This window comes from Centruroides vittatus, unplaced genomic scaffold (genome assembly GCF_030686945.1).
Source record: "Centruroides vittatus isolate TY-2023 unplaced genomic scaffold, ASM3068694v2 contig_620, whole genome shotgun sequence".
In the NCBI taxonomy this organism is placed as follows: Eukaryota; Metazoa; Arthropoda; class Arachnida; order Scorpiones; family Buthidae; genus Centruroides; species Centruroides vittatus.
This window is the reverse complement of record NW_027122381.1, coordinates 3,849,299-3,862,601: the sequence shown is the minus strand read 5'-3', so window position 1 is coordinate 3,862,601 and position 13,303 is coordinate 3,849,299. Positions and strand designations below refer to the sequence as shown.

The window sequence follows — 13,303 nt, the reverse complement described above, 5'->3', positions numbered from 1 at the left end:
GAAGTCCACATATTAGTAGTTATGAATACATGTTTCACTGTCTCGATCATAACTTTCGATTTTTCTTTACACTCTTTGTACGTGGTACGATCCAAAAGTTCGGGGACTGCAGTAACCTATGACAACAAAAGCATGTATTTGAAGTTACAGCGTATGAAATGGATTCTATCAAACCACCTGTACGTGTTCGGGTTAATTTCACCCGTGTCATGCGATTAAACCGCGAGCGCTACTGTTTTTTTCCGGAGATAGTTACCTTTGTTTCGCGACGTAATAAAAGTGGAGTTTCGAGAACAACCTCCAACATTTCGACTTCGCCATGGTAGAATCACCTTTCTTAGCAATTTTAAAGTCTCCGTAGGTGTTTTACCTAAACGCTGACAAAATTTAATGTTGGGGGTTGTTCTCGAAACTCCACTTTTATTACGTCGCGAAACAAAGGTAACTATCTCCGAAAAAAAAACAGTAGCGCTCGCGGTTTAATCGCATGACATGGGCGAAATTAACCCGAACACGTACAGGTGGTTTGATAGAATCCATTTCATACGCTGTAACTTCAAATACATGCTTTTGTTGTCATAGGTTACTGCAGTCCCTGAACTTTTGGATCGTACCATGTATAAGTTGGGTACAAGTATGTTGCCAATATATTTTGGCAAGGATAGTTTATATCTTGGTTCTAATTCGTATATAAATTACACAATTCCTTATCTTTAACAATAGAATACGGTTGTAAATCGCATGCAATGAATATTGTCAAATTTTTATTTATATTAGTTGCCCCGTTGCTATTGATATCGATCATTGGTTAAATATTAACTTACTTTTTCTTGTGTTAATGGCCACTTTGATGATGAGTTTTCTAAATCTCGAGCTTTAGCTATTGGAACCGAGTCGTCATTACAGTATTACTAATAAAAACTTTTTTAAAATTCAAGAGGATGTAAACGTTTTATATGATCCCTTAAATTCGATGTATTTCCTGATGTCTTGTATATTTTTTTTCACATAAAATACATTTCGCAAGTTGTTTGCCTTTCTTAACTACATTTTTAGTAGACGTTTTCTTTTTTTCATTTTAGGTATTCCTTTCTTTCCGTCTACTAAAAATGTAGTTAACCTAACCTAACTGGGTTTCCTTCACATTCTCTTATCCCATTTGGGGTCAAAGCTTCCCCTCTAGAGTCCTCCCAGTAGGCACCTTACTGGCTTGCAGTCTCGTGCTGCAAGCCACGATTCCCACTTCCAAAATTTAATACTATTCAAAATTGTCGGATTAGATCATCTGTGGCTTTACCATTGCTACTTTCCTTTCCACAGTAGCTTTGGTCGAGTCAAAAACTTGGGTTAGGCTATGTTAGCAACTAACAATCTAAAACTATCGTATCAACCTTTGACTACCAATCTTCTCTACCTCTCTGCCCTCATCCAGCATTAGTTACGAAGCAACAGTAATTCAATACTAAACTTACTACTTTGCTGGCTTTTCGTGAGTGGCAGTTTTGGAGATGGCTCCAATTCTTCCTTTTGTGGCGGTACGCTATAATTTTGTATACACGCGATAGTCATAAGCCTAACATTAATCCCTCAATTCTTTGTTCTTTATTTCCCGTATTTCTCGATCTTTAGATTTTTCACTTTCCTTGCGGGTGGGCAGTCCTTTTCCAGGAATTAAGGGGAAAGACGAAGAGAGTGAAAAGACCCCGAGGCACGTAGAAGGGAGTAACGGTCATTCTTGGTGAGGAGCTGAGACGGAGCAGACTAGGAGATAGAATCCGAACGGTTCGTTCAAGAGAACAGAGATGGGACTGGAATCGTCTGCGAGAGAAAAGAAAGAACTCCATGTGCCAAGACCGAGTGCAAGGAACTCTTTGAATATCCTCGGATTATTGACTGGAAAAGAAGAAATATAGTAACCAGCAACTTGAACATAATTCCCAGACCCGAAGATCTCGAAGACATATCATTATCCTGGGTACCCCCTATACTTTCCTTCTTATACTTCTATATATCTATTTATCTTTTCTTTTCCTCTCTATAGTTTGTAAGTTAGTTTTTAGTCTTAGTTTATAATATTTCGGACAATATTTCATTGTAACTCATTATCATTGAGTCGTGTTTCTTTTGTGCGATACCACGTGTTTTCCCTTTGTCTACCCCTCCTTCGTCTACACGTGTGCGAGGTCCCGAGTTGGAGTCCTAAAAAAATCCTGCATTTCATAACGCGAGAAGGAGAAAGGTGTTTTGTTAAAATTGTTTTTTTTTTCCTATAAAAATAAAGTTTTGTTTTAGTCGTATTTCCTGTCCTTTCGTTGGCCATGCACTCGCGCGATCTAACACTTTTATAGTTAGGCCCCCTGCGTGGGCTGTCTTTTGGGCTACTGTTTGCGGAACTGTCAGTTTTCAATCTACGCTCCAATTATTTAAACTCAAACCCGTCAATTTTCTAAACAGTTTATATAATCATCACGTGCCATGTTCTGAAATTGATATAATTAATTCCTTTTGCTGAAAGTCGCCATTTATGGTTACCTATACAGTTATACCTTTAGTAGACAGAGACAAACCATAACCACACTGACTAACAAACTAACCTCCATTACTTATTTTGGCTTACACACATGGTTAATTTAATGCTACAAGTACAGACTACAAACATACGTAATAATATGAGCCCTAACAAGGGACTAGTATAACATTATGAGCCCTCACAGCGACGTTTACACTTCTCATATACACGTTCTAGCTCCTTAGAACTCTCCCAGTGGAAACGGACCTTAGATTTCTAGACCAAACTGACTGCCGGGGGAGGGAACCAACCTAAACTAACCGAAGTGCGGCCTTTGAGACTACCGAGATAAACTTTGTGAAAGTACGTTTTTTTCTGAAGAAACACAAGTTCGATTTTACAAAGAAACAACAACAAAAAAAAAACTTTAATTAAAACCCAAAAATTAAACTACAGGTTGTTTTAGGATGCCAGCAAGTCTCTATTCCAACAGATGGTATTAATCGTACGGCCGATAACACTAAACATAGAAAATCCGGCTTATACTACGCGACAAGGGCGGATCACTATTTAAAAAAACTAATCTTACGTCAATACCGAAATATCACGAGCACGATTAACCTAAAAACTAATATTAACCTAAAGTAGGAATATAAGGAATAAAACAGAAAGGATGGGAAATTGGAAAGGGGTACCCAGTACTAGTCTGTGAAGTCTTTGAATTTGATTTCTTCTCTGAGGTCCTTAGCGAGGTCGTACAAAAAAAGAAAGGGGGTTCTTTCTTCTCAAGTCCAATAACTCTTCGGCGGTTCGTATTCAATAGTTCACAATTCATTATCACGAGTCTATCACAAATATCCTTCATCCATTTCTGAAGCTCTTTGTTCCCTCTGTACGCTGCAAAAAACGCACCAGAAGGCTTGTCTCACCACTTCCTCACTCTGAGTCCGAATCTCATCTAACCTCTTCTTTTTTTCTCATCCCTTTAGGGTTGCATACCCTGCTTTTGTTCTAGGAAATTATCGATGACCAAATAAGGAAAAAAATTTTGAAAAGGAGCATTCCAGAAATGAAAGAGAATAGAACAAAGAAAAAGGAAGGAAAGAAGAGAACGTGGAAGTAAAATAAAACTATAAAATAAAAATAAAAATAAAATACATAAAAATGCATGGCATACAGCCACAACTTCAACCAAATATTTTACAATTAGTTATAAAAATTTTATTTAATAATAAAGATAATATATGTAAATATATTAACAATAAAAATATTTTTTGTTATTACATTGATCATAAAAAATAAATATTAGTTTCATGTGAAAAGTGCGATAGAAAAGGGGACTATCGATAGCGATGAAATTTTTAAAACATCGGTAGTATCCGACCACTACCGTAGACAGTGTTCCGCAATCTTTTTCTACCTGCGGCACCCACGACTCAACACGGCACATCAAAATGTTATTCCTCTCAAAAACGTATGATATAGCAGTGGCGTGCCGTGACATTTGACGATAGGGAAGCCGTGTTCCTGTAAGAAGCCGACTTACAGGGGCAATCAATTAATTGCGCGTCGGGTCCCGTTCGTATTCGTTCGTTCGATAAGCCAGTAAAAACCGTATACTTCTTTAAATGTATTTTTAATAGATTATCCGACGTACTTAATAAATAAGAAAGTTCAATATAATTACCTCCGTTATTAGATTCAATAAATTCCCTACGGCCCCTGAATGCAAATTCTCGCTTCGAGAAAAAACATATAACGTCTATTAATTTAGATATATCTATTAATCGTAATTATCTTCTTATAATTTTCAATATTTATTTTATATTGTCTACCAATGTTAAATTCTATTCCGCTTCGATTTCCAAATTGCTTCAATTTTACGAAAGAATCGTCATTCGTCACAAATTTTATCGTCAAAATGTCGAAATTTTTTGTCGACGTATTTATATTTAATTCAGGCATTGTCTTTCTCTTTTAATAACGTTTTCTTTTTCGTTATACGGTCTCGAGCCAAAACTTTTTACAATAAATTTTTGAATCACTAACCACGACATAACGGCTAAAATTAAAATTATAAAAAAAGCTTACTCGATAAAACAAAATGTGTGACGAATATACGTGCCTAGTACAAAAAATTCTTCGATTGTACGAATATACTTTTAAAGAAACTTATAATTAAATATAACTTTGTGAAAAAACGTACATAAAAATAACAAAATATTCTTTACTTTTTAAATCTTAAAACAATCCACTTAGTGAAATACTGTAGCTCCCTACCAGTGGCTAACGAATGAAATCGGAGACGGTCCGGGTAGGTGTGTGCGTGCCAAATCCCGAGGGTGCCGATACCGGTCGATGTCGAATGCCTCTTTTGTCGCGTCACTAGTATATCTCGAAGGACGCGACGGGGTGGTTGTAGATTTTAAACGTTTCTCACCATAGCTGTAAAAATCTAAATATGTTAAACTTAACGGATTGTCCGTCGTTCGTTTTCTCACTAATTCGTTTTAGGACCGAGTGTCCACGAAAATTTCTAAAATTTAGAACTTTTCGGTCACTCTCGTTGAACTGGAAAAATTTCTGTCTTTATTACGTCTAATATTACGAAGAAATCAGTCCCCACTGTACTGGGCAAGGGATTGGTTCGGTTAAGTAAAATTTCGGCTCTCATCAGGGTTTTATTTATGTCCCTAATTCCCTAATCGCTTAATTATTTAACTACTACTTAAGTAGAAATAAGTCGAAACCGGTTACTTTGTACTTGAATATCTGTAGTCTTGGAAAAAAGTGGAAAGAAATTTTTACGACAACGGATACGTAAATCGTAAATTTAAGGAAAATAAATTCTAGAGCTTTTTTTTGTACCATTGTATGTCTCATTCATCAAATTTGGTTGTAAACGATGCTGCCAAAGTAACAGTTAATTTTTTAACACTGTACTAGAATTGTACACGTTTTTTTCTGCATCCCCTTAGAGATGGGACGTACTAAATCGTAATATCACCGGTTTAACATCGAAATCCGTAAGTAATATAAGATGGGGAGCAGAATAAACGCGGAATAAATATATCAAATATTTTAATGGATTTTTTTAAAACTCTTGTCGACTTTACGGAACTATCGTAAAAACGTGCCAGTAAACTCCTATCGGTTGGGTTAAGTTATAAATCTAGTCCAAGAGTGGGCAACCTTTTTTATAACATGGGCCGGAATAAATTTTACGTTTTTTCCGCGGGCCGTAGTAGCTAATTGACGCCTTCTTGTGACTTATAATTTTTTGTCTGCAAATATGAAATAAATAAATAAAAAGTTAATTACTACATTTATTTCTCTTATCGTTTTCGAAAATTACAAAGAATTGGAAAAATAACTATTAATTAGTTATTAATTAGTTATTTTTCCAATTTAATAATCTATTAAAGATCTCGCGGGCCGGATAGAAACTTTTCCCGCCGTAGCTGGCCCGCGGGCCGGGGGTTGCCCGCAGTCGATCTAGTCTACTCGCGATTCGCGTAATCGGGCGAGGGCGGCCGAATATCTAGCGGGCGGGCAGCTAACAGCCCACAACCGGTCCGGGATATAAAATTAGAAGCTTTATGTGTGAAGCATCCACCGGCTAAATCGGGTGACGTTGGTGTTCTGTAAAGCGCATGCGCCAATGCCTATAATCTGGCTGCTTGGAAGTTGACGGGCGGGCGGCTAACAGCTCAGAACCGGTCCGAGATATAAAATTGGACGCTTTATGTGTGTCGCTTCTACCGGCTAAACCGGGTGAGGTTGGTGCTCCGTAAACCGCACGTGCCAATGCCTATATAATCTGGCTGATTGGAAACACCTGGTTTCGACACTCCTTCCACCACTGAATTATTCGAATATACAATAGCAATCTTATCGTTTTTTTCACACGTAGTATAGAAATTTGTAAAAGATACATAATGCGGTTATAATAAAATATTAATTTTAATTAATGCAAAGTACGTTAAAATATGAAAATTTATATTTTATAAAATACAAGGGAAGGTCATTGGAAGGTGGAATCGGCGCTTCCGTCGCTTCCAATGACGGCACGCCACTGTGATTTAGAATTAATACAATTACGTAATGCCACTAACCTATTATTATTATTAAACAGTCATCAACACCTGTGAGCAAATTTATTTTACATATAATTTCTTAGAATATATAAAAATGCGTGGCTTGTAATAAAGAATAAACAAATATCATCTTATTTCATCAGTGCTGCAGCAGAGAATGAAATACAAGCATAAGAAATAACACAATCGTGATAAAAAAATATATAAATAAAACTTGAAATTAACACCTTTCACCATGTGACGGCACACCGGTTGTGGAACACTGCTGTAGATGACGCGAACGAATGTAGCAAGAAGCGTAACCAACAGATTGCGAAGAGAATTTATATAAAGAAGAATGCACACATGCGGCGCGGCAAGGAAAGGCGGTGTCACAAACGCGTCTTCGCCGCGCGGCAGAACAACCACACAAGCGGCAATCCGTTTACATTTCGGCGCATGCGTTCAGTATTCAAGATGGTGAACGATACCGACACTGCCGCAGCGGCCAGATGGCCGAGCGGTCAAGGTGGCAGCCTACCGCTCTGGGGGACCCGGGATCGAATCCGAACGGGTCGAGAAATCCCAGGGAATTTTTCGGGGGGTGGTCCGTTCGGATATGTCAAGCCCCGTCCCTCACCACCCGGTCGCCTCATTGTAGGCCTGGCCGAACCCATAATGGGCCTACTAAAAGAGGCCCCTCTTAGTGCCCACAGGGCGGAAAGAGTTTTAAAAAAACCGACACTGCCGCTATCCACGTGTTTACAAATTTTGTTTTGTACAGCTTGTTTTATTTAGCTAGATGATTTCGTCGAAGATTCGAATGAATATTTTGGATTAGAGATATCGTATTGGCAAGAACCTTGCCGAGATATTTTGTTGGATCGATAAAGGACTGATGTACAAAATAGGCTTATTCTTCGATTAAGATCTCTCGATAAAGAATACTATTTCGAGTAAGATTCGGTTGTTTTGTTCTTTGAGTTAAATAATATATGATTACTGTATTTGTGTTAAATTTATTATTCTTTCCTCTTAATTCTGATGTAAGTTATCTCGGTTAATCACGTCGAACTTTCCGCCATTAAAACACCACATGATTGTATTTTCTCACGTGGCTGCCAGACGAAATGTTATTGGCTGACAGAAACGCGTCTTGGCGGCGGCCGCCGCGAAAGATAGAATTCGACCAACTTTCGCGGCACGAGAAAAGCGGCACGAAATAGACCTCTGCGGCGAGAAAAAGTGACGTCATTCTGCCGCTTTTCTTTGCCGCGCCGCATGTGTGCATCCGGCTTAATACGGTCGTGTTCACTCGGACGCACCACGATACGAGTTTTGTTTCGGGAAAGGAAGATTCGATTCTACGAAGCTCGGAGCCAATCGAATCGACCAAGAGGGGTTTCAATTCGTTATCTCGGAAAATAAACATTTACAGAGTTTCCAGTAAAAATGCTGTATTTTGCTTAAAACTGACATTCAGGTGAAACGATAGGAACTTCTCTATTTCTGGAATTTTTGTGGCAAAACAAAGGTTTCATTCGTTCAGATAAATCGACAGATTGTGTGTATGGAAAAGTTATTTTTTATAAAAATTGTGCGCGCAGAAACAAATAAAATTCATTTTTAAAAAACTAATTAATGGTAAACGAGCTATCTATCTATCTATCTATCTATCTATCTCCTTCTCAGCACTGTTTAAATCAATTAATAAATAAACACACCTGATTTATATTCGCTGAGCTTATTGTTTTATTCGAAATTTTGTTTCGAACAAAAAATGTAAAGCCTGAAGATGGCCTATTATAGTAGGCTGAAAACGTTCGGAATAAAACAATAAGCTCAGCGAATATAAATCAGGTGTGTTTATTTATTAATTGGTAAACGAGCTATTTATCGTGCATCCTCACGACGATAGGCCGAATATTTTCGTCACCAAGTTCTGAAATTTAGCAGTGTCACGACCCCGTTAGCAGTAGAGTCGTGAAAATCATGTCTAACTCCCTTCGAGAGAAAATTTTTGAATGGAAATGATGTAAATACGGTCCAATCGAAAAGTTCGTTTTAATCGGCAAAGCTTTCTGTATTCAGTCTCAACTTTCGTCTATCTCACTCCGTTCTTGAGATTAAAGAAAGACAAATGGTGGACGCCAGTGGAAATTTATTTATTGGTCTACAATTTTTTCAAATTGCAGCTCAATATAAGATTATCTCGTATCTTGTAGTCCTACTTTGTATGGTTTCTTCCACATCATTTTTTTTTTCGAATTAATCCGTCTTTTATACATAATAACAGTTTTACATCTCGAGATTCTCGAGAATTTAAAATGTTCGGGAAAACACAATCCTTGGTCACATTATGTCTGTCAAAGGTGCACGCGTGTTGTAGTTACGTACCGAGGAACGACGGCCAGAATTATTAAAATATTTACTTTTGGTAATTATACTAATGTCTGGAAGAGCGCAAAACTTTGCTGGTGCGGTGCAATGAAAAGTTAAAAGAAAAGAAACAATAGTAGAGTGAGACCAAAGGAAAAAGTAGATTTAATTAAAAAGTTGTAGCGAGTCACAGCTAACAGGACGTACGAACGTCATATTTATCTGCTAAATATCCGTATCACCATTTTTAATTTTTATTAAATACTTTAAATCCAAATGGTTTTCATAACTGTCTTTGCTAACCAGTATTGGTGGAACATTACGGGTCCTAGTGACCTCCTTGGCTAACGGTTGCCTGAGTTTTCGTCGCCCTCAAATTCATTACACCACCCAAAGTTTTCGCTATAAACTGGCGACGTACAACTGGAAACGATCGACCAAAATATGAATTTTATACCTTTGTTATTTTGTTAAAGTAGCTTAATGCCAGAAACTGATGTATCACTCATTAATTACAAAAATCGACTTACCTCTAAAGAAAATGCCTTTGTAGTCCAATTCGTATAAATTTGTACTTGAAGAGTAAGGATTTAACATGAACGTTTTTTCGTCATTGACTAATTGAAAAATGGTATTTAAAGTGTAAACAACTGGTACGGGTCTGTTTGTTTGTTGAAACATCACAGGGATCTCAAATCTGAAGAAAATTAAAATACATTACAAAATACCGAACTGTAAATAAACATAAAAAGCAATTAAATTATTTATGTAATAACTGAACAATAAAATGTGGTGTGCATGGACTTCTGTTGCAACTTTTCCAGAAGGGGACATATTTCGGGACGCTTGAAAAATAACAGTCCCAAAAGAGTCTGTTTGTTAAGTTATGGCAATGCAACACTTGGGCGAGCTGCCTTCCGGGAGGTCTTTTTAAGGATAATGGCCCTATTTGGGCGTTACAAACGTGGTGAAAACCCGGAAAACTCCACGTGGCCGGCCCGCCCCGGCCGGGCACAAAACCGTGACCGAACTCCCGGTGTTCGGGGAACGGAACCACTCGACTACTGGTGGGCCCCCAAAAGATTCGAGCTAGAGTGATAATAGATCTGGTGGGGACGAGTGATCCATTTTTCTCTCCCGTCAGACACACTCGGTGATGAAGATGAAGCAGAAAATTTATAAATGTGTAGAAATTGAATTTTATCTCAAATTGAAAATGGTTGCAGATTATTTAAGAATATTTTACAGTGCTTTGCAGCATGCTAAAATTAAAGCTATATTTTCTATACAGTGCTGTATTCTAGAAAATAATAAAAGTTAACTCACGCCAAAGTTGCATATATTTCTGATAATTAGCACTGAGTTCAGCGTTAACGTAGATTCTTCTTTTTATTGCAAGCACTTTCGACGAAAAATTACGATCGTCGTCTTCAGGCGAATGTGGAAAGAACAAATTTGAAAGAGGCACGTGCCGAACGTTCCAAACCGAATAACGGAAGATTTTCGTTGGCGAATTTTTAAAAATATATAATGTATTCTTTTAGCGTTCGGTAACTTCGCCGGTTCGAAGGAGATTTTAGATCGGCACGAATTGACGGTGCATGCGCTGAAAAGCACACACGCTACGTGTGCGCTTGTCGGCGTGTTTGAGTGTTTATGCGCTTGTAAAGAGTGACCCAAATTTCGGGCAAGTCCAGGGTGGGGACGTTGCATGCCTCTGCTGTTATTGTGAGGATCGCTTCCCAGATGAATATTATTTTTCTATTGTTGGAGCTTTTTAGGAGCGCTGTTTCTGACCAAAGCGGAGTGTAACCTTGTTGTAGAACTTTTCTGGTCAGCTCTGTTGTTTGCCTTCCTTTATTTATATCATCCTGGTGTTCCGCGATACGGCAGGCGATCATTCTTGTTGTTGCCCCTATATATTTCTCTATTTCTCCTGTTGTTGGATTTTTTAGTGGCACCGCGTAGACCCCCGATTTTTCTAATGCGCTGATTTTGTCTCGGTCGTTGCATATGGTTCTGCGTAGGCTGGGTAGAGGGGTTTTTCGTCGAAAGTGCTTGCAATAAAAAGAAGAATCTACGTTAACGCTGAACTCAGTGCTAATTATCAGAAATATAAAAAATACAGTGCTGTATTCTTATGGCTAATCAGTTTTTGGTACTAAAGATCTATTGGACTATGGTATCCTTGTGTTATATCACGTAACATATTTAGAGAATATTCTATTATAGGTGAGATTCTATAACTGTCCGTATCAAAACCAAGAATCTCAGTAATATCGATTGAAATCAATAACTGAAAATAGTAAACTCTCAGACTGTTGACACTAAGTATTGGCAGTTTGGCAATGAATAATCTTCACTTCATGTTTTGCTACACTTGCAATAGTACTAAAATTTGTCTATCTTCGATCGATAGTCAATTTTGAGTTGATTTGTCCTTTTGAGTTAACATTAATAACCCAATTCGAAAAAGTGTTTTGAAAGTATTCACTCTACACACTTGACAATTTTCATGGCTGATGAAGTTCTTATAAAAGAACGAAAATATCTGAATTCAATTTAATTTGGTTAGGTTTCCAGAAGTAAGACCTTTCCCTCATATTTTTCAGTACATTAAAATGTTATTTTTGTGGACCGATTGGTTTTACTTTCCCCGCTGTTATGTATACATATCCAGGAAAAGTATTGGAATTGTATCAAATTTGACCCTCAGTTTTTTTTGCAAATCTCATGTTTTGAGACCCCCTGAACCAGTGGCCAGATGGCCGAGCAGTTAAAATGACAGCCTACTGTTCTGGCCGGATGGCCGAGCGGTCAAGGTGGTAGCCTACCGCTCTGGGGGACCCGGGATCGAATCCGAGCGGGTCGAAAAATCCCCAGGAATTTTTCGGGGGGTGGTCCGTTCGGATATGTCGGGCCCTGTCCCTCACCACCTGGTCACCCCATTGTGGGCCTGGCCGAACCCATAGTGGGCTTGCTTAAAGAGGCCCTCTTAGTGCCCACAGGGCGGAAAGAGTTAAAAGAAAAAAAAAAAAAAAAAAAGCCTAATGTTCTGGAGATCCGGCATTGAATCTGCTCGGGTAGAAAATTCCCCAGGAACTTTTTGGGGAGTGGTCCATTTGGATATGTTGGGCCCTGTCCCTCACCACCCAGCTGCCCCATCGTGGGCCTAGCCAAACCCATAGTGGGCTTGCTTAAAGAGGCCCTCTTAGTGCCCACAGGGAGGAAAGAGTTAAAAAAAAACCCAAACTCAAAAAAGTTAAGAGAAAAAATTCCGTAGATATGTATGAATGTGTGTGTGTTGGCATCTATTTCGTTTAATATCTCAGAACAGGGTAAAGATGAAGAAATGAAATTTGGTATGGTAGCATATATATAAGGGGCATTGATGCTATTAAATTTTAGTTTGAAAGGTCAAGGGGATGGAGAGATAGAGGGTGGTCACATGTCATATCTCATGAGGGATCAGACTTAATGAAGATTTTACTTGTTAGTATTTACAGTGTTTTATAAAACTTGTCTCTACCCTCAAAATTATATCTTTGCTATTTTATAATTAAAAATATATAACATTTTTATAACAAAATCTCATAACAGATGGCACCATATAAAATTTTAGTTATTTATTTTCATTAATAATAAAAATGTTAATTTTTAAATATCATAAAAGCTGGAAAAGGTACGTGACTTGTTGCTAGATTTTTACATCCCAACATTTGTAAAATAAAATATAAATAACAATGGCGTGCTGTGACATTTGATGATAGGGAAGCTATGTTTCTGTAAGAAGCCGCCTTCCAGGGGAAGTCAGTCAGTAATGGTCTAAAGTCCATTCGTATTCGTTTGTTCGATAAGCCAGTAAAAACCGTAGACTTCTCTAAATGTATTTTTAATTAATAGATAATCTAACGCACTTAATAAATAAGCAAGTTCAATATAATTACCTCTGTTATATTAGATTTAATAGATTCCCTATGCCCTCTAAATGCAAATTCTTGCTTCGATAACATCTACTAATTTAGATACAGTCAAACCTGTTTTTATGCGGTCTTTTTTTGGTGCGACTTTTTATTTGTGCGATTTTTTTTTGTGCGGTATAGTTGGCGACTAGTCTCGTGCGATTTGTCATGTCTCACGTTGACTTATTATAGCTAAATAAACTTATTATAGCATAAATGAACTTATTATAGTAATATTATTGCATGAATATGCGAAAAATGAAATAATTTATTTTTTAAGTCAACAAAACACCACCTGGACAAAAATATGTAAAACAGACGATAGACGAAACAATGCGGTCAAGTGCTGACATCTGTTGTCAATAAATTCTATTTCG

General features: G+C 37.7%; 1 protein-coding gene across 5 annotated transcripts in view; it reads right to left on the bottom strand.

Annotated features, from left to right (window-relative positions):
- The window catches only part of LOC136979441 (extracellular matrix organizing protein FRAS1-like), a 522,959-nt gene that overhangs the window by 12,665 nt on the left and 496,991 nt on the right, over positions 1 to 13,303 (bottom strand). For all 5 annotated transcript variants that reach the window (XM_067275439.1, XM_067275436.1, XM_067275435.1 and 2 more), the window contains one exon: positions 9,495 to 9,661. In XM_067275439.1, coding sequence (XP_067131540.1) covers positions 9,495 to 9,661 — 167 coding nt within the window. The remainder of the gene's footprint in view (positions 1 to 9,494; positions 9,662 to 13,303) is intronic.